General features: G+C 37.5%; 1 protein-coding gene across 1 annotated transcript in view; it reads left to right on the forward strand.

Annotated features, from left to right (window-relative positions):
* Positions 1-27,858, forward strand: part of stxbp3 (syntaxin binding protein 3) — a 64,579-nt gene that overhangs the window by 23,984 nt on the left and 12,737 nt on the right. The window contains exons 2-5 of the mRNA XM_039735516.1: positions 10,643-10,692; positions 12,703-12,784; positions 25,085-25,161; positions 26,253-26,325. Of these exons, the coding sequence (XP_039591450.1) occupies positions 10,643-10,692; positions 12,703-12,784; positions 25,085-25,161; positions 26,253-26,325 (282 nt within the window). The remainder of the gene's footprint in view (positions 1-10,642; positions 10,693-12,702; positions 12,785-25,084; positions 25,162-26,252; positions 26,326-27,858) is intronic.

Genomic DNA, 27,858 nt, shown 5'->3' on the forward strand with positions numbered 1-27,858 from the left:
GCTACCACAGCCAACTTTCTAGTGAAACAAGATTTTACCTGTTTCTAACTGCTTCTTTCACTAGTTCCTTAATCCCATTCTTCTAATTTTGCTCATTTCAATCCCCCAACTATGATTTGAATAATGCCTGACTGTGGACCACCGTTAAATTTAAAATGGTAGAACTGGGCCCCGAGACAATAAAGTCTGAGAAACGCTGGTTTAAAGTAATATATCTGCAGTAATATTCAACATGTCTAATGCACATACTATTGTAAAAGACCGTGCATGCAAACATGTAGCAAATTTGCTTTCAGTAATTTTGTTTCAGGACTGTTTCAGTAAATACAAATAATTAATATTTGGTATTTAAAAAAAATAAAAAGATGTAAACAATGTCAAGGAAATCTGTCAGATTTTATGTGCATTAGCATGTTTCTAAAATGCTTTTGTGTACCTGGTGTGTAGTTTAAAGTAGAGGTCCTTCATTGACAACATTAGGAAAGATTTTAACAGTAACGGAGGTTATTTTTGCTGAAGCTAGTTAGAATAGCCATCTAATTTACTTATTTGAATAATAAGTGGAACGCATAATCGCATAAGAGATGGTATTGATCACATTTAATATCTACTAGTTTCTTTGTTCTACCACCAAAAGTTAACTATATAAAAAAAAAAGTATGTACTATACCCTTGAAATTTAGAGAGAGAAAAATAACAAGACCGTTTGTTACAGTTTTGAGACTCCCTTAGTTTGTACGACTCCCAGCCCTAGGAGGAAATGGCTTCTGTGGAATAACCAGATCTGTCAGATTTGCTTATTCATTTTTTTGATATTACTGAAAAGGTGTTTTGCATGTAATTTATTTTAGCAGTGTTTATATTTCAAATGAGCCTCCAAATAGCTATTAACTCTTTTAGGGCTTTTTTTTTTTTTTAAGTTTCTTTTCTCCCAGAACACAAAGCAATGGTTTAACATATCAAATCAACAAAAAAATATTTATTTTTGACAAATATTACTGTCATTCATGTTGTATGAGCCAGCATACTGTATGATTTCAGATATTGTACTATGATTTCACACACACATCACATATTGTACATGTTACACAGCAAAGTCCTGCAAAATATGATATTTCTCAAAGCAGCCAATTGCATGCATTGCCACATTGTACTGCTTACAATATATGTTGCACTGGTGCCTCCTTATTGTCTGTTGCTGCATTTTCTCACATATATTGTTAGTGTGTACTGTAGAGAGACAAGTCACCCATGGGTGCATTTGACATTGTGGCATGCCACTGCCACCAAGTTTTCCACCCGCATGAAAACCGGATTAACATCTCTTTTCATCTTCAGCCTGTCTGGCATCAACTGTGAAGGATGTGTCTCCTGTTCACCCTCACTGTGCCACAAGCTCCAATTCCCCTGCTCTGTAGCTCCATGAACAATTCGGGTGATGTATAAAAATTGTCCATGTACACAACATGACCCAAATGTTCATAGCCCTGAAGCAGCTCCAGCACAACCTGACTTATCAAGGGACAACTACTGTATTTGCTTCTGCCAGCACAAAATCCTTTATTCCATACTTTGTGGGCTTGTCTGGTATATATTGGCGGAGGAAAAAAGGCGTCCCTTCTATTTTATCATAGATTCATCTACAGACAAATCCCGGGCAGATTAAAATTGTTTATGTTGGTTCCACAATGTCAAGCAGGGGCTGAACTTTATACATGGGGTTATAGCCTGGCTCACCCCTTGGGATTTGCTTCTGGTTATCACAAAAGTGAATAAGACTTTGCAGGACGTACCTGTCATGAGGCATAACCTGTCCATAGCCACCAGGGGACAAAGCACGTTTGGACCAATGCTCCCTGAAGTTATATCGCCAGTCTAATCCCATTTTTATTTGTAATGCCACAAAGTCCTTCATCTCATCTTTTGTTGTGGGTTTCCACTTTGAAAAATGAGAATGCGGTGCAAGCACAGCCCACGATTCAAAAATTGCTCTACATACCTGTTTGTCTCATCTGACAGTAGCTGAAAGCAGCATCAGGAAAGAGCAAGCTGAAGTAGTCCAGCGGCTGGTAATCTGTCGTGTCCAACAGCAAGCCATGCTGTCTTGTGAAGTCTGATAGCCAGTTTGGATCCCACGGATCAATGTCTGGGTATCCCTCTGACATGAACCTTGCCGTTGGTGCATTGGCTGCTTGAATGCGATCAGCTGGGGCAGCATCGGCTGGTGTCCAGTCAGCTGATGCCAGTTCCTCACTTTCTTCCTCAATCTCCTGATCACTGTCAACAAAATCAGACTATGAAATATCAGAGTCTGACTCCGCGATAATGCGCAAAAAATTGTCTGCTGAGTACTTTCTTTTCTGCACTCTCTTCACTCCCTTGTGAGAAGTCGATGCTATCTTGCCTTTGCTTACATTTCGTAACTCACACACACGGAAGGATTAGATGCTGAATTCAATGAGTCTAACATTCCTCCAAGCAGAGAGGGAATGCCTGTGACGTAACAGTGAGTTTTGTCGCCATTAACAGCTGGTTGTCGCCCTCTACCCCTGGATATTGACTTTTGTCGACATGCGTCCTCAATCCCTCCTGTCGACAAAAGTTGACATCTGCCCTAAAAAGTTAATGTTGTTAGAATCCTGTACATTATTATCCTGTTTATTATTGCAAGTTTGAGATGGATTCTCAGACTTGTCAAAAATAGGGTGAAACCACCAAAATTTCCACAACAGCGGTCCTGGGGCTTCATTGGCCTACACAGAAGAGGCTGACCTTAGGGCTGCAAATCCCCAAATTGCTACCTACAGGCTGCAGCCTACACAGGCTTGTCAATGGGGAGCTTGTTTTTAAAATTCAACAATATAAAGAAAACTCAAATATTTTGCAAGGTAGAGAAATGGTGAACACTCTGGCGTGTAGAAACAGTCCTCAACAATCAATCTTTATAAAGAAGAATTTTATTAAAAACAAAGTATCAGTTTCTACCAAAAATCTAAGAATTTCTGGATGATATAACAACTTTTAATGAGATTTTTATTTTTTTTATAAACACTAGTACAGTATGTTTTTTCTGTCAGTGTAGCAGATCGATTACTAACACTGATTAAGAATTATTTAGCCTTTGTACTGTTTATTTTTATTAGGCCTCTAGTTTTAAAATGTAATTCTGTTGGCTTCATTTCAGCTTGCACAGAGAAAGTTCTAAAGGGCAAGAAAGGGGAAAAGAAAGTAACAGGATAGGAATTGACAAGTAGTGCAAGCGTTTGTTCTCCTCTTTCATTAAAATTAGATCAGAGAGTTCAAATGGAGAATTGAATGTTCCATTTAACGATAATACATCTTATTACTTGGTGGAAACAGTCTCTATCCTAGTTCCTGGTTGTCTTATTTATTTTTTGCCCAAAGGGCCTGGGTGGTCTTTTGACCTTGGAATCCCTGCAGATTTTTTTTCTCCCTCTTTCCTGGCTATCTGACCCTTTTTTTTTTTTTTTTTTTTTAATTTTGTTTTTTTTTTATATTATTCTTGCCTTTCCAGAATTGGTTTTCTTGTAACTTTTTCTTGGTGGTCTTGTACATTGTTGTATGAAAACATGCTATATAAATACATTTTTTTCTGTTTTATGATAATACTTCCAAGATGCAATTTTTATATCAAACACAGCCTTCACTGAAACATTGTCGTTGTTGATCCTAAGCTTTAGGGTTAAGATCATTTTTCATCATCATTTCTGCAGCAGTGCTAGTATTGGTAATGCTCCATCTTTTTAGAATGTTGAATACATATTCTGTTTTTTGTGAAAGTATCCATTCTCAGTTATGTGAAAGTAGCCAAGTTCGATTTTGTAGCTCAATACTTATTCTGGCTGTATTTTCAATTTTTTTCTGAAGTAGCCTGTATGCTTTTAATTTAGTCACTTATGAAACAGACAAGTTTCTGTACAATGAGAAAATGTAGCCTTTTCCTTTTCAAATGCATCCTGGTCTCTAGCACTCCATTATGACTTGGTGCCATTGTTAACTGTGAGCTAGAGAAGCTGTTCTGTTGACTAGCACCACAGTAATTTACTATAGATCATGATACTGCCTTTCTAGACATTCCACGGATACAAGTAACTACATACTGTGTAGTACTCCTTTAAACACTAGAAGGAAAGATCTGAAATACATAGAAAACATTATTGGAAAAGGATGTATCCAGTGGGGTTCCCAGTATCAGCATAATTTATGTATTGGCTAGAAATAGAATGATTCTATTTTTGTAAGTTCTAAATGTGCAAATAACTTTTATGTGTCCTTACTAAGCTCTTAATCTGTATTGTTGACTTGCAAGAACAGATATTAACAGTATTATTATTGCTTTTAACATATAAATTGATGTCGAAGGTGTGTTTAAGTAGCATGCCTGTTCAGCAAAAATAACTTTAAGCCCCTATGAGTTAAGTGTTGAAGGTACTTTGTTACTGTCACTAGAAAATCAACCTGCAAATTTATGATTTAGTATAATTCATTCATTTATAATTTTTATCAGTAAAGCAATTATAGTTGCAATTCAGTTATCCGCAATAGGTTTTATTGATTTTTAATAGTTCAGTGTTGTCTGTGTAGAGGTAAACAATTGTGTTTTCAAACTGTGTTTACTAATGCGTGAATGTGCAGCTAAAATAGTAATGGTACCAAGATAGAGCCTAGAGGGACCCATAATCTAATTTCAGAATATACTGATGGAGTACTTTCATAACATCCCAAGAGCCAGCTTCTGTAGCCGAGGATCGGACTGCCAAGGTCTCCGGCTTCGGCCACCACCCAACTCACACTGCACCCAACCTCCTTGGCCCCTCCTGCAGATGGTGAGCCCATGGGAAGGGGGACCCGCATGGCCGAGCCCCATGGGTGCAGGCCCAGCCACCAGGTGCTCGCCATCAAACCCCACCTCCTGGCCTCTCTCCAGAGGGGGGCCCTGGTGACCTATGTCTGGGTGAGGAAAAACGCCGTCCAAAGTTTTTATTCTTCATGGGAGGTTTACTGAACCAAGTGGAGGAGTTCAAGTATCTCGGGGTCTTGTTCACGAGTGAGGGAAGAATGGAGCGTGAGATCGACAGGCGGATTGGTGCGTCGTCCGCAGGTTTGCATCGGTTTGTCATGGTGGAAAAAGAGCTGAGCCGTAAGGCAAAGCTCTCAATTTACCAGTCGATCTACATTCCTACCCTCGCCTATGGTCATGAGCTGTGGGTAGCGACCGAAAGAATGAGATTGCGAATACAAGCGGCTGAAATGAGTTTCCTCCCCAGGGTGTCTGGGCTTTCCCTTAAAGATAGGGTGAGAAGCTCAGTCATCCGGGAGGGGCTCCGAGTAGAGCCATTGCTCTTCCACATCTCGAGGAGTCAGATGAGGTGGCTTGGGCATCTGATCAGGATGCCTCCTGTACGCCTCCCTGGTGAGATGTTCCGGGCACATCTAACCTAGAGATGGCCCCGGAGAAGAGAAGAGGTCATGCTGGAGGGACTGTGTCTCTTGATTGACCTGGGAACGCCTCAAGATTCCCCCGGAAGAGCTAGAAGAAGTGGCTGGGGAGAGGGAAGTCTGGGCGTCTCTGCTCAAGTTGCTGTTCCCGGATATCTCGGATAAGTGGAAGAGGATGGATGGACACTTTCATAACATACAATACAGTTTATTTTTGTATAGCCAAAAATCACACAAGAAGTGCCGCAATGGGCTTTAACAGGCCCTGCCTCTTGACAGCCCCCTAGCCTTGACTCTCTAAGAAGACAGGGAAAACCACCCAAAAAAAACCCTTGTAGGGAAAAAAATGGAAGAAACCTTGGGAAAGGCAGTTCAAAAAGAGACCCCTTTCCAGGTAGGTTGGGTGTGCAGTGGGTGTCAAAAAGAAGGCAGTCAATACAGTACAATACACAAAACAGAACAAATTCTCAGTTCAGTATAAAAATAACATTTTTACAAGTACGGAGCAGAATTTAACAGTAGATGATATCATATAATATGATTTAGATTTGTTTAGAGTCCTGGAGACCTCCGCCATCAAGCTTCCTCCCCCATTTGGCTATTCCACAGCTAAAACAGCACTGGGCCAGACAATCTGATGAAAGGACCCCTCTACCCCACGATTCCTGCGATCCTCCATCAGGGATGACCTTATCTTAGGCGGGCAAAACAACTTGGTAGGTGGGCCGCGTCACCAAGTGCCACCTTTGAGTACCGAGAAGAGAAACCGATTAGGTGAGGGTTAGTAACAAATTATAACTATCATGTTACTTATGTTTTAGTGCTAATGACTAACAGAGATGCAGTCTGTACAGTTAATCAGCAGCTCTAATCAGGATATGCTAAACTGAAGTAGTGAGTCTTCAGCCGGGATTTAAAAGCTGAGACCGAAGGGGCATCTCTTATAGTAGCAGTGTGTGCTCTGGTTTGTAAGTCACGACAAGTTCAGACAGGTAAGCCGGACCTTGGCCATTTAATGCTTTATATATTAAAAGGAGGATTTTGAAATATTTCCTAAACTTAACTGGGAGCCAGTGTAAGGATTTAAGAACTGGAGTTATGTGTTCATATTTTCTTGTTCTTGTAATAATTCTTGCAGCAGCATTTTGCATTAACTGGAAGCTGTATAAAGTACAGTTTGAAACCCAGTGAACACTGCATTGCAGTAGTCAATCCTGCTAGAAATAAATGTGTGAATTAATTTCTCTGAATCCTATTTATTTAGAAAGCATCTTAATATCCCAACATTTTTAACATGGAAGAAACATGATTTGGACAACTTTGTAATATGCGCTTTAAATGACATGCTAGTGTCAAAGATAACTTGTAGATTGCGGGCTGATTCAATAAAATTAATGGTGACTCCAAATATGACAAAATATTTTTGTGATCAGCGTCCTTCCCTCCAACAATTAACACCTCTGTTTTATCTGTGTTTAAAGACAAGTAGTTCTCATCAATCCACTCCTTTAATTCACTAACACAACTAATTAAAGACATCGGAGAAACTTCATTTGATCTAAATGAAAGGTATAATTGGGTGCCATCTGCATATGAGTGAAAATTAACATTGTTTCCTAATTTCAAATGCTGCGCTTAAGTCTAACAACATAATTACAGTGCAGTTTCCTTCATCAGAAGATATCAGAATGTCATTTACAACCCGCGTTAGTGCTGTTTCTGTACTATAACCCGTGCGGAAACCAGACTGAAATTTCTCAAATAAATTAATGCATAAGGTGTGACTGAAGCTGATTAGCGACTACTTTTTCTAGTATTTTAGCGAGAAAGGGTACATTTGAAATAAGTATATGTGGGTCTAGGTCTGACTTTTTAAGTAAAGGTTTAATGACTGACACTTTTCATGCACCAGCTACTGTGCCATGCAATAATGAACTATTGATAATGTTTAGAATAGGTGCTGCAAGAACATCCATTGCACTTTTTACTAGTTTTGTTGGCACTGGATCTAGGGAACAAGTAGTGGTTTTCATTTTAGAAATTAAAGTTAAGACTTCCTGCTCAGTTACAGGATTAAAATTACTAAAGTGCTGAATGCAATGTGAGGCAGGGTCTGCTAAGCTAGTATGCAGTTTGTACTGTGATGCTGAGATCTGGAATCTCTTTAATTTTCTCATTGAAGAAGTTCATAAAGTCTGTACTGCAAATATCTCTTGGTATTTTACACTGTAGATCTGAATTCCCATTTGTTAATTTAGCAACTGTTCTAAATAGTACCCGAGGATTTTTATTATTGCTATCTATTATTGTAGAATAGTATTCTGGGCGAGCTTTAAAGAGAGCTTTTTTATATTTAACACTCTGTCCATGCAATTTGAAAGACAAAAAGATTATTTTTAAGCCCAATGCATGCAGTGCATAATGTTACCACAAAACAAACATGTCAAGTAACCATGAAGCAAGCTTTTCATTGACTGTATGCGTCACTATATGGGATGTAATGCACAGGTAAGGTGCGGCACGCTTTCCATTGTGTCGTGTTCCACTGTTACAGGGAACTGTGACCCTAGTCTAAAGCCCCCCATACATTTACAGATGCACTGCCGATTTTTCGGCCGTTCAACGAGTCATCACGCGTCAAACGCCTGAAAATCATCTGGTGTGTTCTCAGCTCCGTCGGCTCCCCTTCGCTATGCGCTAGTGAAGGGGGCTGAAGGAGCCGAGAACACAGATCTCTACCTGTCTCCAGCAGAGGCTCGTTCTGCTGATCAGCTGGCCGGTGAGTGACACAATGCACTAAACTTCCGGCTGGCTAACAGAGGAGACAGCCACTGCAGCAGACAGAGGCATCACATTACTTTGGATGAGGGCGGTGGTCGAGATTTTCGCAAGTTGGATCTGCCGTACTGCCTTGCTTACTGTTAAAAAAATAAAAAATCATCAGATATCAGTGCTAGAACGTCATATTAATGTTCAGTGCAGTGACTGATTCACACATAAAGTATGTATTGTTTGTTTTTCTTTTGTAATGCTGCCACATGAAATGTCTGTTTCAAATGTCCTCACAAAGTGTTTGTGTATTTTTGCTGTTGCTTAAAATCATTTTTAAAGCCTTTTTTTTAAATTCATTTAAATGTTTAAGGTTTTCTCCAGCTTTTATATCACATAACAAAGAGTGTTCGCTTCAAAGAATCTGAATTGTGGAATATATGTTTTTGAATTTTCTGTACTCCAATAATTTTGTTTTTTGTTGTAGTGAAATATGTAGAGGATATATACATTCAGTAAAGTTCTTTTATGTAATTCATTGATTGAGATACAGTATGTCTTGTATGGAGTATAATACATTTTGGATGTTCAGCAGTGTATTGAGTATGAACTTTCCATATACAGTGGTGTGAAAAACTATTTGCCCCCTTCCTGATTTCTTATTCTTTTGCATGTTTGTCACACAAAATGTTTCTGATCATCAAACACATTTAACCATTAGTCAAATATAACGCAAGTAAACACAAAATGCAGTTTTTAAATGATGGTTTTTATTATTTAGGGAGAAAAAAAAATCCAAACCTACATGGCCCTGTGTGAAAAAGTAATTGCCTCCTGAACCTAATAACTGGTTGGGACACCCTTAGCAGCAATAACTGCAATCAAGCGCTTATGCGATAACTTGCAATGAGTCTTTTACAGCGCTGGAGGAATTTTGGCCCACTCATCTTTGCAGAATTGTTGTAATTCAGCTTTATTTGAGGGTTTTCTAGCATGAACCGCCTTTTTAAGGTCATGTCTTAGCATCTCAATTGGATTCAGGTCAGGACTTTGACTAGGCCACTCCAAAGTCTTCATTTTGTTTTTCTTCAGCCATTCAGAGGTGGATTTGCTGGTGTGTTTTGGGTCATTGTCCTGTTGCAGCACCCAAGATCGCTTCAGCTTGAGTTGACGAACAGATGGCCGGACATTCTCCTTCAGGATTTTTTGGTAGACAGTAGAATTCATGGTTCCATCTATCACAGCAAGCCTTCCAGGTCCTGAAGCAGCAAAACAACCCCAGACCATCACACTACCACCACCATATTTTACTGTTGGTATGATGTTCTTTTTCTGAAATGCTGTGTTCCTTTTACGCCAGATGTAACGGGACATTTGCCTTCCAAAAAAATCAACTTTTGTCTCATCAGTCCACAAGGTATTTTCCCAAAAGTCTTGGCAATCATTGAGATGTTTCTTAGCAAAATTGAGACGAGCCCTAATGTTCTTTTTGCTTAACAGTGGTTTATGCCTTGGAAATCTGCCATGCAGGCCGTTTTTGCCCAGTCTCTTTCTTATGGGGGAGTCGTGAACACTGACCTTAATTGAGGCAAGTGAGGCCTGCAGTTCTTTAGATGTTGTCCTGGGGTCTTTTGTGACCTCTCGGATGAGTCGCCTCTGCGCCTTGGGGTAATTTTGGTCGGCCGCCACTCCTGGGAAGGTTCACCACTGTTCCATGTTTTTGCCATTTGTGGATAATGGCTCTCACTGTGGTTCGCTGGAGTCCCAAAGCTTTAGAAATGGCTTTATAACCTTTACCAGACTGATAGATCTCAATTACTTCTGTTCTCATTTGTTCCTGAATTTCTTTGGATCTTGGCATGATGTCTAGCTTTTGAGGTGCTTTTTGTCTGCTTCTCTGTGTCAGGCAGCTCCTATTTAAGTGATTTCTTTATTGAAACAGGTGTGGCAGTAATCAGGACTGGGGGTGGCTACAGAAATTGAACTCAGGTGTGATACACCACAGTTAGGTTATTTTTTAACAAGGGGGCAATTACTTTTTCACACAGGGCCATGTAGGTTTGGATTTTTTTCTCTCCCTAAATAATAAAAAGCATCATTTAAAAACTGCATTTTGTGTTTACTTGTGTTATATTTGACTAATGGTTAAATGTGTTTGATGATCAGAAACATTTTGTGTGACAAACATGCAAAAGAATAAGAAATCAGGAAGGGGGCAAATAGTTTTTTACACCACTGTATCTGACTGTTGCGGTGGGTTGGCGCCCTGCCCAGGATTGGTTCCTGCCTTGCGCCCCTGTGTTGGCTGGGATTGGCTCCAGCAGACCCCCGTGACCCTCTGTTCGGCTTCAACGGGTTGGAAAATGGATGGATATCTGACTGTTTCTTAAGTTTTTTTTTTTTCCCCCCCCAGAGATACAAGATACAATTATTAAAGATACTAAGGATGAAGGCGACTGGAAGGTAAGTCATAGTGTGATTTATTTTTCTGATTGTGATTGTTACCTTAATTGATCTGCTGTCAGTAGTTATAAACATTACTCTACTGATTAAGAACAGGGAATAAAAGTATATTTTTGTCCTTTCTAAATAATCACCAGAGCTTACAAGTCCCCCCCCCACCCAATCATATATTTGTAGTTCATACTGCCTTCCCTTTTATGTTTGAGATTCAGATTTCACATTTATATAATTTTAACTTTGAAGTACCACATTTAAATGACATATTTTTAGTTGTATTAATACTAATTTGTTTTTAGAATAGACATAATTTTTTTTTTTTTTTTTGTTTAGGTCTTGATATTTAGACTTGTCTTTGTAAATTGACTAAATGTAATTATATAATCGTTCATTTTAGTATTTTGCCCTGAAACAACACTGAAAGATTAGTTATATAATTGTATTGACTTTTTGATTTTATTGATTAATTAAATCTTTAAATATTTGTATGAATATTAATGACATTCATTCCATTACTAAATATCTTTCTGTGTCTCTGCTAATATACAGTGTAGGATCTGTAGAATGTTTTTCTGTATTTGTATCTGTTCCAGATAACCCTGTCTTCTGAATATAGTATATACTGTATCTTTAATAAGAAGGTTTTTGTTTTTTTTGTTTTTTTTAACTGTATATCATACATTAAAGAGTTACCCTCCTCACTTATAATAGTTTATGAATGTGATTTGTCTTTATAGGCACTCTTTGATAATCCACAGAACAAGCATGATAGTTGATAAGCAATACTACTTCAATAAACCAAAACTAATAAATAACAGCAGACAAATGGGAAACGAAGAATAGCTGGCTTTTAGAATTACTCAAAATATTTTGTGTAAAAGAAAATCATACACTGAATTGTATTTGGGTAGCAGGATAAGACCAGGAAAAATTGCAATTAAATAAAGTTTTTATTTGAAGGCAAGTATGGATTACTGATTGATATTACTTGGAACAGAAACACCCAATACTATAAATGTGGACAAAAGAAAAACACCATAAAATGTCTACACATATATATTGTAGATATGTACAATGTTCCACTCTTCTAGCTCAGTTGCACTCTGAAATGGGCATGGATCCCAAAGTAACCCTAATGATGAATAAAGCTGAATACTATAATTGTATGAGGATATTAGCAATAACACATGTTGTGCAAGGTATATTAAGTCCTCACATATGGCAAATAGAAGATAAAGAAATTAGGAGAAACTAAACTGTAAAATCCATCCATTATCCAACCCGCTATATCCTAACACAGGGTCACGGGGGGTCTGCTGTAGCCAATCGGAGCCAACACCGGGCACACGGCAGGAAACGAACCCTGGTCAGTGTGCCAGCCCACCGCAGGGCGCACACACACACACACACACACACACACATACACACTAGGGACAATTTAGGATCGCTAATACACCTAACTTGCATGTCTTTGGACTGTGGGAGGAAACCCACACAGACTCGGGGAACATGCAAAATCCACGCAGGGAGGACCCGGGAAGCAAACCCAGATCTCCTAACAGCGAGGCAGCAGCGCTACCACTGTGCCACCATGCCGCCCAACTGCAAAATCAACTGCCACAATTTTAATTAAGAAATAATGAAGAGAAGAGCAATGTTAACAATCTCAAAAGAAGCCCCCTTAAAGTGGTGCTGTGTGGAAAATAGGAACTGCAGTTGCATAGTTATAATTAATTCTAGTTAGGATTCTTTTTATTATGTTTAAATTAACCTTATAAATGAAAGAAAATGTGATGCTTTAGCGGTCCTGAAAATTTTGTGCACACAGAGCTTTGATACTAATGTGTAACTTATTGTATGAAGAGGAAATTGCAAATAAAATACAATGGCAAGTAAGGTTTACAGTAGTAGTAGTCACATAATTAAGAAAATCACTTTTTAATACACTACAATTCTGAAATTCTCAATGGTAATCAGACAGTTAAAATGTCAAATATTTTCATCTTTCTACAGATACTAATCTTGGATCATTTCACTACCAAGCTGCTTTCTTCATGCTGTAAAATGACCGATTTAATGCACGAATCAATTACAAGTAAGTAATGTTAATTAAAAGATTAATGCTGCTTATATCATACTGGTTCAAAACATGCACTACTTCGGGAAGAAACTATTTATCTGAAATCTCATACTTGTTTCAGTGCTGTGATGTTATCTAATCTAACAAATCAGATTGAATGATTACACTTTATTTCCCTTTTTTAACTAAATAAATGGTAGCAATTTTTTGGGATGGAAGAGGTAAGTGCATTCCTGAATTTGGAACCTGGTGTTGGCTGCTTTATGTTATATCAATCCTCTGTTTCTTAATATTGATTAAGGAGGATTCTTTGTCCATTCTTCCACACAGGACTGCTTCAACTGTGGAATTATTGAATGTTTTCTTACATTAACAACCTGTTTCAGCTCCTCCCACACAATTTCAGTAGGATTTATAAATGTGTTCTAAAGTAAAACCCATTCCTCCTCCTCCTTCCAATTGCAAGATCTTTTTAGATCCACTTCATCTTTTTCACTGATGGCTGAATAGCTTGCTCAGATATTCCTCTAGTACACTGTTCAATTCATGGATGACAAAATGACTGCTGACTTTCCACAGAGCACAAAAAAAACAACGCAGACCATAATGCTCCCACCAGCATGTTTTGCAATAATACTGAGGAGCTTTTGTTAAGAGATTTTTTGTTTTGCACCAAATGTCATCTTAAGTCTAAACTTTCACTTTTTTTCTATTATATACTGTTTCATGTCTCTTTTTGTGTTCCAATTATTTCTAACAAACTTTTACCCTGTGTTTGTTTCTGTGTGTTTTTTCTCTTTAACAGGAGGCCACTTTTTTCCCTGATTTCTTGTTGACCAAGTTTGTCAAATCTCTTTCTACATATTGACTCATGCACTTTCATGCTGATTGTGAGCAAGGATTGGGCTTAGGTGCTGATAGCTCCCTTGTCAATTTGCCATGGCAGGCTTGTCTTTTTGGCAAGTAACTTGTTTGGCAAGGAAGTAAAAATATTAGATAGATAGATAGATAGATAGATAGATACTTTATTAATCCCAAGGGGAAATTCACATAATCCAGCAGCAGTATACTGATACAAAGAAACAATATTAAATTAAATAGTAATAAAAATGAATAAAATTAAAATATTGAGCCATATTGTAAGCTGGAAAACAACTTTGAATGAATTTGGCTTAAGTATGTGTGTGAATGATTAGACTGCTCACAGACTGGCATTTTAAACCAATCCAATGGCTCATGAAGGCAGAGCATAAAGTAGCGGGTGACAATTTAAAAAGTAGAGAGCAATAGTGCGCTTGTCAATCTGTTCCAACTGAGAGAGAGCATGTGGTTACAATGGATAAGCAGTTTGTGGTTGAAGTGGCTCCCTAAACAACTCCTGTTAAACATATATAAATATTACTGAAGTGTGGTGATCACATTACAATGTGCTAAAAAATAAACATAACCTGTTTAAAGTGCAAACTTGCTCTGTAAACAGATTATACTTTGGCATTCAAAGACATCACTGAGTTTGTGATAAAAGTGAACAAGGTATTGCTGCCAGCTCTATGTGGTTTCTGTCACTTATAGTTAATGATGTGAGTAACCGTCAAAGTAAATATGAGGTTCAAAGAATTCGCACCTATGTCCATGAAAAGATGAACTATAGAATGTGCATTTGATCTTAATAGAGAGCCATCAGATCCAGTCAAAAAGGAGGTTATAACAGATCCTATTATGAGAAGTCTTTTTGCTGTTAATAACAAAGAGCTACAGGACATACAGATGCATGTAGTCCGCACACCCTTTGGAAACCAGAGACACCCAGTTCCTTCCAACAAAATCTCCCTTTATTTAGGGAAAGGAAACCAGAGCAGTCTCAAAGGACTGATACCCACAGTCACACTATAATGAAACTATAAAGCACTATAATGACACTGTCCCTTTCTTCCAGAGTCTTGCAGACCCCTTTCTTCTCCACACCTCATAGACAAGCTTCACCCTCCTGACTCAGGCTCCCAAAGGAGGTGAGGCTGCTCCTTATATTCAGAGTCTCGGGAGTACTTCCAGTGTTACATCTTTGTGGCCTGGGAATACTACTAGGTAAGGCAGGAGCCCTATACACAATGGCTCAACATTCTCTGTAGCATCCCTGGTGGTCACCACGGAACTCAACAGGGCTGTAGCATACTCCAACTCCCAACGTGCCCTGCAGGAATCTGTGTAGCCATAGCCACCTATGCCAACTAACGGTTCAGGAGAGGCATTGCCTACCTCCCCCTGCCTTTGCATTTGGGAGGCATCCCGGCTGAGCAAGAATGCCAGCCACCTCTTACACTTGAAACTGTAAATGAGCCTAATGACACTGACACTAGCAGAACCATGTACCATAGAGAATATAGACTGCAATATCAAAATCAATATTATTTTTATTATTCTTATTCTTAAGACATCAGATTTGTAGAATTACTGTTGATTTAAAAAAAAAAAAAAAAATTGCTGGCCATCATGATGTTGCTTCACTTGCATTTTCAGTTATATCCCCAATATGTACAATATATGGACTAGAAGAAATTGGGAGGAAAGAACACCTGTAGGTATAGGCTTTGTCGTTGTGGATTTCGCTGCTATGTACTACTAAGATTTTAGCAATTATTCCCTAGATGGGTCGTCTTGTTCTGAGAATCGTGTCTGAGTCCACAAGTCTAGGCTTTGTCTTTTGCCAGCATTTGAGTAGAATCTTTTTCCATTTTATATCGGCGGCTATGCAAAATTTGATGCCAGACTTGTTGTTTGCTTGACATGTACAATACTAAGTCAAAGTGCATTGATATTGCACCAGGTAGCAACTGTTCATCAATGATTATTTTCTGCTATCACTTATAACATGATTGTGCCCAAAAGTGTGCTTATTGTTTTATATAGCAGCAAAGTTGTCAGTATGCTAAAACTCACTGTTTAAGGAAACAAAATATGATTTGATTATTAGTGTGTTGTCAAACCATTGTGACTTTGTGATTGTTTTTTTTTTTTTCTTTTTCTTTTTCCTGCCCTATGAAATACTGGTATATGTATTGAATCACAGACATCAGGGGCCTCATGTATAACGCCGTGCGTAGAACTCGCACTATAACATGGCGTAAGCACTAAAAGCAAATGTGCTTACGCACAGAAAAATCCAGATGCAGGAATCTGTGCGCATCTAACTTCCACGCTCTTCCGCTACATAAATCCCGATCAGCGGAAAACTAACGCCGGCACGCCAGATTATGTAACGCCCAAATCCTCCCAGAATTACGCCTATTTGAATATGCAAATCAATATAAATCGCCCTTAAGCGCAGCCTTCTGTGAAAAGACAATGGGGAAAGCACGGGAAAATATAAGAATTTCAGCGAATACCAAGTGGAGGCAAAGGAAAACATACTATTTGTTCAAATAAACCGTGGTATAATCAACAAAATGAAGTTGATCGAGTGACATAGCGTGTTGGAGAAACTTGAAAGCTCACATTCACAAAATCGCACAGTGCCGGAAATAAAAAAGAAGTCACATATCAAAGTTGCCGTGAAAAGAAGAGTTGTAAGCCCACTGTCTGAGTGTCATATGAAAGTTTATTAGGGTACAGAGAAAAAGGCACACAGTGGGGAAAAAGCACTAAATGTCAACTTCAATCTCGACATTTCCACTTTAATCACGTAGTTTATTTTGTCATTTAGTAGAACATTATAAACTTCATCTTAAAATCGTTTAATTAACCAGTTTCTCAAATCACATCGTAATTAAAGTAGCACGCTAAATGCTTTGTTTTGTATTTGATCTTCTACTCGTATGTGATCTATGTGTGTGAATCACTACTTGCTTTTTAAACTGGCTCTCTTCCTCCAACTGGACACAGAGTCCATTACATTTGTGATATTACAGCTCTCTGAATAACTAAAATACTGAGATGTATATGTGATGTCATTTTCATGATGATAGGAGTTAAAGCATGTATTAATCATGTGTTTCATGAGCCTCGTGCTCATGACAAGCATTTATCTTTTGTCGAAATTTGTCGCATGCTTTTAGCTGTGTTGTTATTTTCTTTCTGTTTTATATTCAATATATATTGGCGCCCCAAGAGTGCTTTTCTTTCCCAAGTAACCGATCGCCATACAATCAGCTCTGTAATAGACGTTAAGCCATCTGTAAGCTTAGCCGATTCTTCAAAACGCTTAAAGAACATTGAAATATCTTCGTAGTACATGTTTAATTATTCTATCCTTCACGACACTCCCAGTGAAGAATATAGATTATTTAAATGAAGTTAAAGTTTTATGTGTATAATTTAACAAACATATTTTGCTGCATTTCACCTTAAAAATATGTAAATACGCGCTTTATAAAGTGGCCCAGGTTGTGAGATATTATAACTGTAGTGCAAGTTTACAGTGGGGTGATTGTACTTATAAGTACAAACCGTTCTACAAGGAGCAATTGATTGAGTGCATTTAAAGTTCTTGGGATTAAACTGTTTCTGAACCGCGAGGTCTGTACAGGAAAAGCTTTAAAACGTTTTGCAGTGGCTGAGACAGCGTTTCCTTAAAGCTGTATACCGATAATTCTCTTACCGATCAGCTGCTGCTGTGATTCACACTCAGATACAGTGATATAAATACTCCGAGTCGTGCAGTGAGAGTAATATGGAAAAAGATGATCCGCTGTGGCAACTCCTAACGGGAGGAGCTGAAAGAAGAAGAAGAAGAGGAAGGTGCAGTGAGAGTAACAACGCTAAAGCAGTTATGGTATTTGGAATACTATGGCTATTCCCTGGACCATTATATTTTTACAAGTTAATTACAATCAGATGCATTACACTAATAAAACAATATGCGGTTAGTTTCTGTGTATTTGTAAAGCCGCGTCATGAAAATAATGAGTAATCACACAAGAACAGTACCATTGCTTTGACGCTGGGTGCCGCCAGTTTGCAAAACCGAGCGGAGAACTTGCGTACGACAAGGCATGAGGTACCGTGGAAAAGTGCGTGGCTTTACGCCAAGTGTAGGTTTTATACATCGCGATTTGAACGTGGAAAAGTTCTTGCGCAACATTTCTGTGCGTACGCACCGTTTATACATGAGGCCCCAGGTGTGTACCAAAGACATGTTTTTCTTTTCTAAATGGTGCATCATATACGGTTAAGTACCACCTTACATTGGTCTTCCTGGCATCACCAACCTATAGTCTTGGATATATGGCAATTTAAAGTAAAGAAAGCCAACTGTTTATTGTCATATTTTCACAAATGTTCGTGTCTTTCTGGACCTGAAAGTTATAAATGCTTAAAGAAAATTAGCAGACATTTTTTTTTTTATTTATCAGAATTAAAATTAATATTATGCTAACATACATGCACTGAGCTGACAAGGGTCTTTATACAAACAAAGCATGCAGCAGAAGTAATTGATGGGTCATGCGAAAAGTACCAATAACCAACAGTGTGGGCAGATGACTGAAGATGGAGTGGTGTTTCCTAGACGTTGGGAGAAATGTAATCACATGAAATGGAAGGAGAAAGTTCAACAAAGCTCAATGGTTACACATGGATGCAAACCAGGACTCATCTTGGTTATCCTTTCTGCCAATCCCCCGGTTGTTGTGCTGAAAGTTACAAGGAGGACTGATCTGTAAACAAGTGCGCTTAAATCACGCAATGTAATAGCATTGGCATTAGATTGTGCACTTCAGTAAATGACATAAACAAATGAAAATTGTAAACCTCTAATAATGATAATATATACAGTACTTGATTTTCACATCGTTCCTACTGATTATCCATCCATCCAAAGAATACTCTTTCTTGTAAAATTGTTTATTAATGACCCATCAACAAAAGAGAAGTCACTAGGAAAAGGTAGGTGTTAATCTAATGCAGAATGTTTTACTCATGGACAATTGTGTGTAGCGTGTTCAAGAGTAAGTAACGGCATTTCTGCATTAGATCAGCATTTCTGCATTAGATCAGCATTCTTTAAAACATTTGAGTTACTATTGGTTACATTTCTTTTGTTTTTCCAATTGCAACACAAGCAGGTGTAGGGACTTGCTTCTGGTCGCAGTCGCATAGTCCTCTGTAGCAGGATTTGAAGTCCTAGGTCCAAAGCCTCAATCACTACACCACACTGCCTGACAATAATATTAGCTCTTTTTTTTTTTTTTAAAAAAAAGGCTATGAATACTGTATATAGAAAAGCACTTAGTTAGTTACATAGTACTTATGATACACCCAATTAACTGGTGGCACATTAACTGATATCCATTCATCTTATGAATCTTTCCACGTGAACTCAGGTCAACAAAACTGGTAATTTTAATAATACTGAAAATACTAATTTTATATTTTTCAAAGGCAAATCGCACAACACTTTGAGTTAAACTGATAGACAATTCAGTTTCTCCTTGCTGCGCATTGCCAAATTATCAAATGCCCTCTACCCCAAATCATTGTAGACTTATTAAATGTGCCTTTAGAAATTTGTTAGGCCAACATCAAAACAGAAACAAAAAGTCAGATATAAGCTAAGGTTGAATCCCTTAAAAATAAGTTTGTGTACTAAGCTTTCTTACCTTTAACACCTACTTAATTTAAGTGGCCATCATGTGTACTGTATATAATATTCACCATGATGCCACAGGTCACAGAACATGTGCATCGCATGTCTAACAGTCAAACAACTTGGAAAAAATGGTGGCACATGTGAAATATAGATGACTAAGGTTGCAGATTTTTTCACTCACTGTCACAGGAGCTTTTTTCAAAACCTGTGATTTTTTTTTTTCTTCTATTGTATAAATTCACAACTATAATTTGTGTTGTTATTCCTTGCAGCTCTTCTATTCTAGGTATTCAGCAAGGATGCTATGAACAGTACAAAAAATAGAAATCTGGAGCAAGAATAATGTGTCATAGTCACAGTGTTTATGGTTATGTGGTTTGAGTAAGAGTGAAAGTGACTGTGCCTAGTCAAATGTTGGCACACATTTCAGGTTTTGTTTCTGTTGTGAACACTATGCTGTAGACAGTTTCACAGAAGTACTTGTATATCTATTTAATCCTTAAGCAGCCTTCTGTGAAAAGACAATGGGAAAAGCACGGGAAAATATAAGAATTTCAGCTAATACCAAGTGGAGGCAAAGGAAAAACATACTATTTGTTCAAATAAACCGTGGTATAATCAACAAAATGAAGTTGATCGAGTGACATAGCGTGTTGGAGAAACTTGAAAGCTCACATTCACAAAATCGCACAGTGCCGGAAATAAAAAAGAAGTCACATATCAAAGTTGCCGTGAAAAGAAGAGTTGTAAGCCCACTGTCTGAGTGTTATATGAAAGTTTATTAGGGTACAGAGAAAAAAGGCACACAGTGAGGAAAAAGCACGAAATGTCAACTTCAATCTCGACATTTCCACTTTAATCACGTAGTTTATTTTGTCATTTAGTAGAACATTATAAACTTCATCTTAAAATCGTTTAATTAACCAGTTTCTCAAATCACATCGTAATTAAAGTAGCACGCTAAATGCTTTGTTTTGTATTTGATCTTCTACTGTATGTGATCTATGTGTGTGAATCACTACTTGCTTTTTAAACTGGCTCTCTTCCTCCAACTGGACACAGAGTCCATTACATTTGTGATATTACAGCTCTCTGAATAACTAAAATACTGAGATGTATATGTGATGTCATTTTCATGATGATAGGAGTTAAAGCATGTTATTAAACATGAGTTTCATGAGCCTCGTGCTCATGACAAGCATTTATCTTTTGTCGAAATTTGTCGCATGTTTTTAGCTGTGTTGTTATTTTCTCTTTCTGTTTTATATTCAATATATATTGGCGTGGCCCCCCCAAGAGTGCTTTTCTTTCCCCAAGTAACCGATCGCCATACAATCAGCTCTGTAATAGACGTTAAGCCATCTGTAAGCTTAGCGCCGATTCTTCAAAACGTTTAAAGAACATTGAAATATCTTCGTAGTACATGTTTAATTATTCTATCCTTCACGACACTCCCAGTGAAGAATATAGATTATTTAAATGAAGTTAAAGTTTTATGTGTATAATTTAACAAACATATTTTGCTGCATTTCACCTTAAAAATATGTAAATACGCGCTTTATAAAGTGGCCCAGGTTGTGAGATATTATAACTGTAGTACAAGTTTACAGTGGGGTGATTGTACTTATAAGTACAAACCGTTCTACAAGGAGCAATTGATTGAGTGCATTTAAAGTTCTTGGGATTAAACTGTTTCTGAACCGCGAGGTCTGTACAGGAAAAGCTTTAAAACGCTTTTGCAGTGGCTGAGACAGCGTTCCTTAAAGCTGTATACCGATAATTCTCTTACCGATCAGCTGCTGCTGTGATTCACACTCAGATACAGTGATATAAATACTCGAGTCGTGCAGTGAGAGTAATATGGAAAAAGATGATCCGCTGTGGCAACTCCTAACGGGAGGAGCTGAAAGAAGAAGAAGAAGAGGAAGGTGCAGTGAGAGTAACAACGCTAAAGCAGTTATGGTATTTGGAATACTATGGCTATTCCCTGGACCATTATATTTTTACAAGTTAATTACAATCAGATGCATTACACTAATAAAACAATATGCGGTTAGTTTCTGTGTATTTGTAAAGCCGCGTCATGAAAATAATGAGTAATCACACAAGAACAGTACCATTGCTTTGACGCTGGGTGTCGCCAGTTTGCAAAACCGGCGGAGAACTTGCGCGACAAGGCATGAGGTACCGTGGAAAAGTCAGGTGTGTACCAAAGACATGTTTTTCTTTTCTAAATGGTGCATCATATACGGTTAAGTACCACCTTACATCGGTCTTCCTGGCATCACCAACCTATAGTCTTGGATATATGGCAATTTAAAGTAAAGAAAGCCAACTGTTTATTGTCACATTTTCACAAATTTTCGTGTCTTTCTGGACCTGAAAGTTATAAATGCTTAAAGAAAATTAGCAGACATTTTTTTATTTATCAGAATTAAAATTAATATTATGCTAACATACATGCACTGAGCTGACAAGGGTCTTTATACAAACAAAGCATGCAGCAGAAGTAATTGATGGGTCATGCGAAAAGTACCAATAACCAACAGTGTGGGCAGATGACTGAAGATGGAGTGGTGTTTCCTAGACGTTGGGAGAAATGTAATCACATGAAATGGAAGGAGAAAGTTCGACAAAGCTCAGTGGTTACACATGGATGCAAACCAGGACTCATCTTGGTTATCCTTTCTGCCAATCCCGGTTGTTGTGCTGAAAGCTACAAGGAGGACTGATCTGTAAACAAGTGCGCTTAAATCACGCAATGTAATAGCATTGGCATTAGATTGTGCACTTCAGTAAATGACATAAACAAATGAAAATTGTAAACCTCTAATAATGATAATATATACTTGATTTTCACATTGTTCCTACTGATTATCCATCCATCCAAAGAATACTCTTTCTTGTAAAATTGTTTAGTAATGACCCATCAACAAAAGAGAAGTCACTAGGAAAAGGCAGGTGTTGATCTAATGCACAATGTTTTACTCATGGACAATTGTGTGTAGCGTGTTCAAGAGTAAGTAACAGCATTTCTGCATTAGATCAGCATTCTTTAAAACATTTGAGTTACTATTGGTTACATTTCTTTTGTTTTTCCAATTGCAACACAAGCAGGTGTAGGGACTTGCTTCTGGTCGCAGTCGCATAGTCCTCTGTAGCAGGATTTGAAGTCCTAGGTCCAAAGCCTCAATCACTACACCACACTGCCTGACAATAATATTAGCTCTTGTTTTTTTTTTGTTTTTTAAAAAGGCTATGAATACTGTATACAGAAAAGCACTTAGTTAGTTACATAGTACTTTTGATACACCCGATTAACTAGTGGCACATTAACTGATATCCATTCATCTTATGAATCTTTTCACGTGAACTCAGGTCAACAAAACTGGTAATTTAATAATACTGAAAATACTAATTTTATATTTTTCAAAGGCAAATCGCACAACACTTTGAGTTAAACTGATAGACAATTCAGTTTCTCCTTGCTGCGCATTGCCAAATTATCAAATGCCCTCTACCCCAAATCATTGTAGACTTATTAAATGTGCCTTTAGAAATTTGTTAGGCCAACATCAAAACAGAAACAAAAAGTCAGATATAAGCTAAGGTTGAATCCCTTAAAAATAAGTTTGTGTGACTAAGCTTTCTTATCTTTAACACCTACTTAATTTAAGTGGCCATCATGTGTACTGTATATAATATTCACCATGATGCCACAGGTCACAGAACATGTGCATCGCATGTCTAACAGTCAAACAACTTGGAAAAAATGGTGGCACATGTGAAATATAGATGACTAAGGTTGCAGATTTTTTCACTCACTGTCACAGGAGCTTTTTTCAAAACCTGTGATTTTTTTTTTTCTTCTATTGTATAAATTCACAACTATAATTTGTGTTGTTATTCCTTGCAGCTCTTCTATTCTAGGTATTCAGCAAGGATGCTATGAACAGTACAAAAAATAGAAATCTGGAGCAAGAATAATGTGTCATAGTCACAGTGTTTATGGTTATGTGGTTTGAGTAAGAGTGAAAGTGACTGTGCCTAGTCAAATGTTGGCACACATTTCAGGTTTTGTTTCTGTTGTGAACACTATGCTGTAGACAGTTTCACAGAAGTACTTGTATATCTATTTAATGTTATACAGAGAGATATAAGCATGCGTTTGACAGTAAAATGCACATAGTCCAAACACAAAATACTGATGTAAGTCCTATCAAAGTAAATTCATGATAAAAAAAAATAAAATGTGTTATAAATTTAATGTTTTTCAAAAATGTACTTGAGCATCATCAGCATTAATCATTAATCAAACTGTGAACACTCTAGTTATTAATGTGTCTTAGGGGTGAGCAAGAAGGAAAAAAAAAAAAAAGTTCTTAGATGCCTCATAATTATGGCTTGAAAAATTCAGCGTCATTTCCTGAAACTACATAATCAGAATTTATTGGGCTGATGAATGAATTGCAAAACAGTTTGGATTAAAAAAACTGTACAATTTGATTAAAGAGATGTAGGGAAAAAATAAGTAAATAATGCATACTTACATAAGATAGATATATATTTAAGAGAAATAAGCTCCTAATGATAAGGTCAGAGGGCCAGGTAGACAAAGGTGGTGGTGGGGGGATGGAAACATTTATAAGTGCCAATATACATATATATTTTTTTTAAGGCTTTGACTTGGAGGATTTGATGCAGTGGCTCTCATAACAGGTTGGGGTACCTGGTTTTATGCAAATATTTAAGCATCACAAGTGACTTCCGGACTTGATCAGCTGATGGTGCAGAGTGGCACCACAGAAAAACAAGAAAAGAAAACCTAGGTGCAGCGACGAGGCACATTTTCATTTGAATGGTTGCTAAATAAGAAAAGCTTATGGCTATTCATCTGAACCCAACCCTCATGAACTTCTTCATAGACCCCTGCACAGTGAGCGTAGTTTGGTGCACGGTTGCAGATTTTGGAATTGTAGGCCTTTTTTTTGAGGGGAACACAGCCACCCTCGGTTCAGAATGTTACATTGATAATGCTAGAGAACTTTTCAGGATCCAACTGGAAGAAATGGATGTGGTGGAGGATGGAGCAACAGCTCATACGGTCCATACAAGTTGTAAGATGTTTCCAGGGAAGCTGATCTCTGCAATGTCAGGTGGCCTTCACGCTCACGCGATCTTGCTCCATGCAATTTCTTATTTGGGGATATCTCAAGTCGAAGGTATACACATCCCCACCTCAAAACCTTGAAGCCCTCAAGGGCACTATTCGCCAAAATCGCTACTATTCCCCTTGAAATGGCTGAACAAGTAATGCGAGCATTCAGAAATCATTGTGAAAATTATCACTAATGATGGCCACCACCTTGAAGACATTTTTAAGACAGTGGAAAAAATCTACTTTGTATATCCTTTCTTGTGTCTTAAATTTATTTTATCTTGTAGCGGTTTTGTAGAATAAAGGCTCACCCTGTATCTCTAATACCCTTATTATTTATTATTATTATGTTTTTATTATACAGAAATTTTGGTAATTCATACCACAGAGCCAGAGGGGAGACATTGAGTAATTCAAAGACTAAAAGGTTTTTATATCATAAAAAAAATCAGAGTAGAAATATTGTACGTCTTTTTTTAGTGTGTGATATTCTGAAAATAAAATGTTTACTTAAAAATGGTCACATTGTAAATACAGCAGCATACAATTTGTCATATATTTTAATTTTTTTTAGTTGTTGAAGACTTGTATAAAAACCGTGAACCGGTTGAAGACATGAAGGCTATTTATTTTATTACTCCAACTGAAAAGGTTTGTGACACTTGTTTCCATGGAAATAAAAATGTAATATTTTTTGCAGTAATGTCTAAGTAAATAACCATTGTATCCAGTGGTTTAATTATAGATATGCTGAATATTTTGCAATGAAACAGGGGTTGGAAAAAGTTGTAGTTATTTTTATAGCTGGCCTACGTTCTGAAATGCACCCGGCTGATTGAAGCTGAAGGTATCCTTTCAAACAGACATACCTACTACTTCTGAATGATCCATCTAGTCTTTTTATTCTCATGTTTTGCATTTAGAAACATATCTTAGTATCTTATAAGCAAAATTTAGAAATTAGCATTTTTTTACCATTTAGAAGTAAGACTAAACCATTTCTTTTTGAAATTGGCTGGAATGAAAACCTGCAGCCACAGTAGAACCTGTTCTACAGCATATGCATTCTTTCTGAAAATGCACTGCTTGGATTCACAGTATTACAAGTTTTTCTAATCCTTGCTGTGACAAAAGGTTGTATGGCATTTGTATGTTTCCCACTGTTTAGCTTATACATTTATTTCTCCTGCTAGGAAGGGGGATTTTTTTAACACAAAAATGAATGACTACAATAACAAATACAGTGTATCATTGTGATAAAATCATTAGATAATCCTTTATGCAATATGTAGGATATGTCAAGGTGCCCATCAATCCACATTAAAATTCCCAGCTTAATGGCTTGACTTTCCACATTTATATAAATACCGCTTTGGACAGTCCTCTCCTAAAGAAGCAGTTATTTCAAAACTATCTACTGATTGAACCCTTGGAGGTAGACTACTTCCATTTACCCCTTATGTAAAAAAATGTCTTATACTTATTGAAATTTGTGGTGTGACCTTTTTTTGAGTGAAAGCTTCAGCTACATGCAGGCTTGTCTCATTGATAAATCCCAATTTTGCTTCCTGGTTTCTTTTATAAAGTTTTACAACTTAAGACAAATATATTGATTTCTCAACTTTGCATTAAAATAGTCTGTTAGAGGAAATTATGATGCTTCAAATGCAAGTTATACATTTTTGTTCCACTGTTTACTGTAATAGATGCTAACCCCCTTTTGCCTTTTTGTTTCTTTCTAGTCTGTCGATGCCCTTGTCAATGACTTCAAAAAAAAGTTTAAGTACAAAGCTGCATATGTCTATTTTACAGATTGTAAGTGTAATCATACATTCCAACATTGCTTAAATCTTATGTGGGTTCTGGTGTGCCATGCTCGTGGGAGGTTGCACATTTTCCCCATGACTGGGTAATTTTTTTTTTAAGTACCTCAATTACCTGCCAGATTCCATAGATGTGTGTGTTAAGTTCACTGGTGAATCTAGTTGACCATGTATGAGTAAGGAGGGGTGTTGCATCAAGTGTGCTAAGATAGATTTCAGCTCCATAATGGAATATGTAGGTTGCATGTTAAGTTGAGTTGTGACTCTGGATCACCCTTGTGTGAGTGAATGTTACCTGAAGCAGGACAGTGGAACATTGAACTGCTTCAGGCAGACATATTCTGACACTGTTGACTAAGCTGCTTCAGTGTGTCCAGATTGCAGGAAAGGTTTGAAAAGAGCAGCAGGACAGATGATTGCCCAGGATTTCATTGCCCCCGACTGACCATACCAAATCACGACCAACATATCAGACTGGTCTATCTGAGAGATTATATCAGATCTCCCACCCTAGTTGTTGCTGTTTTTCTGGCAAGGCAACCTTTTGGATGCACTCTGCTCACACCTCTTACATGAAAGAACTCCAGGACAATTTGAGGTCTGGTGTGCTAGTTTTGTCTTGGCCTGCCTTTTTTTCCCCCTAAACTTAACCTTGTAGAACACCTATGAGAAGCACTTGATTGCAGCTTATAGACATGTAAATTGTGCCTGCCAGTGACCAGCAGCTTCATCAGGCCCTTCTACAGGAAAAGAACATCATACATGTGCCCTGGGCTCATTGACACCATTTGCACATGGACTCGAGCAGTTGTGGTTGTAAGAGACTTTCATACAAGATGCTGACTGACCGCAGGACACATGCTCTTAGTGTTCATAGTTGAAATGTATAAAGATGAAGAATACAATACCATATCCACACTTTTCTAGTCTTTTTTTTTACTAACCTGCTGCACCGTTTTAAAGGTAATTATCTTTTTGACCACGAAAAGTGCTACATAAATTTTAATATTGGTTACTTTTAGTTATCCTTTTCCCATCTACAAACAGAAATTTGTGTTTAGGAGACTTAATTGTGCACAACTTTTCCTTTACACTGAAGTTGGATCTTATTTGTGACAAACCGGATAAGACAATAGTTTTTAAAATATTTGAATACTAAGTTTCAACATTAAAGTTGGACGGTTTAAAAGATGTAGCTGAATGGTGATTTCTACTTCTTAACTGTATTTTGATTGCTGTTCATGCGGTCTTCATTGTTGTGGTATGTGGACAGAAACACGGTGCAGAATTTAAATACTACTTTTAGTAAGTAAAAGGCTTTGCATTTCTTTAAATATACAAAAATAAAGTACATTTATATATGAATAAATGTGAAAGTAGTAAATATGTAGGAATTCCCCTCGCAGAGCAAATGAGAGCTAGGGGTAAACATGCTTTTTTGGTTACCTAACATGACTCAGAATGATACGGAGTGTAAAAGTTTTCATGTTTCATCTCTTGGTTTTTCTGAAACCACTTTTTACCG

Source organism: Polypterus senegalus, chromosome 14 (genome assembly GCF_016835505.1).
Source record: "Polypterus senegalus isolate Bchr_013 chromosome 14, ASM1683550v1, whole genome shotgun sequence".
Lineage (NCBI taxonomy): Eukaryota > Metazoa > Chordata > Cladistia > Polypteriformes > Polypteridae > Polypterus > Polypterus senegalus.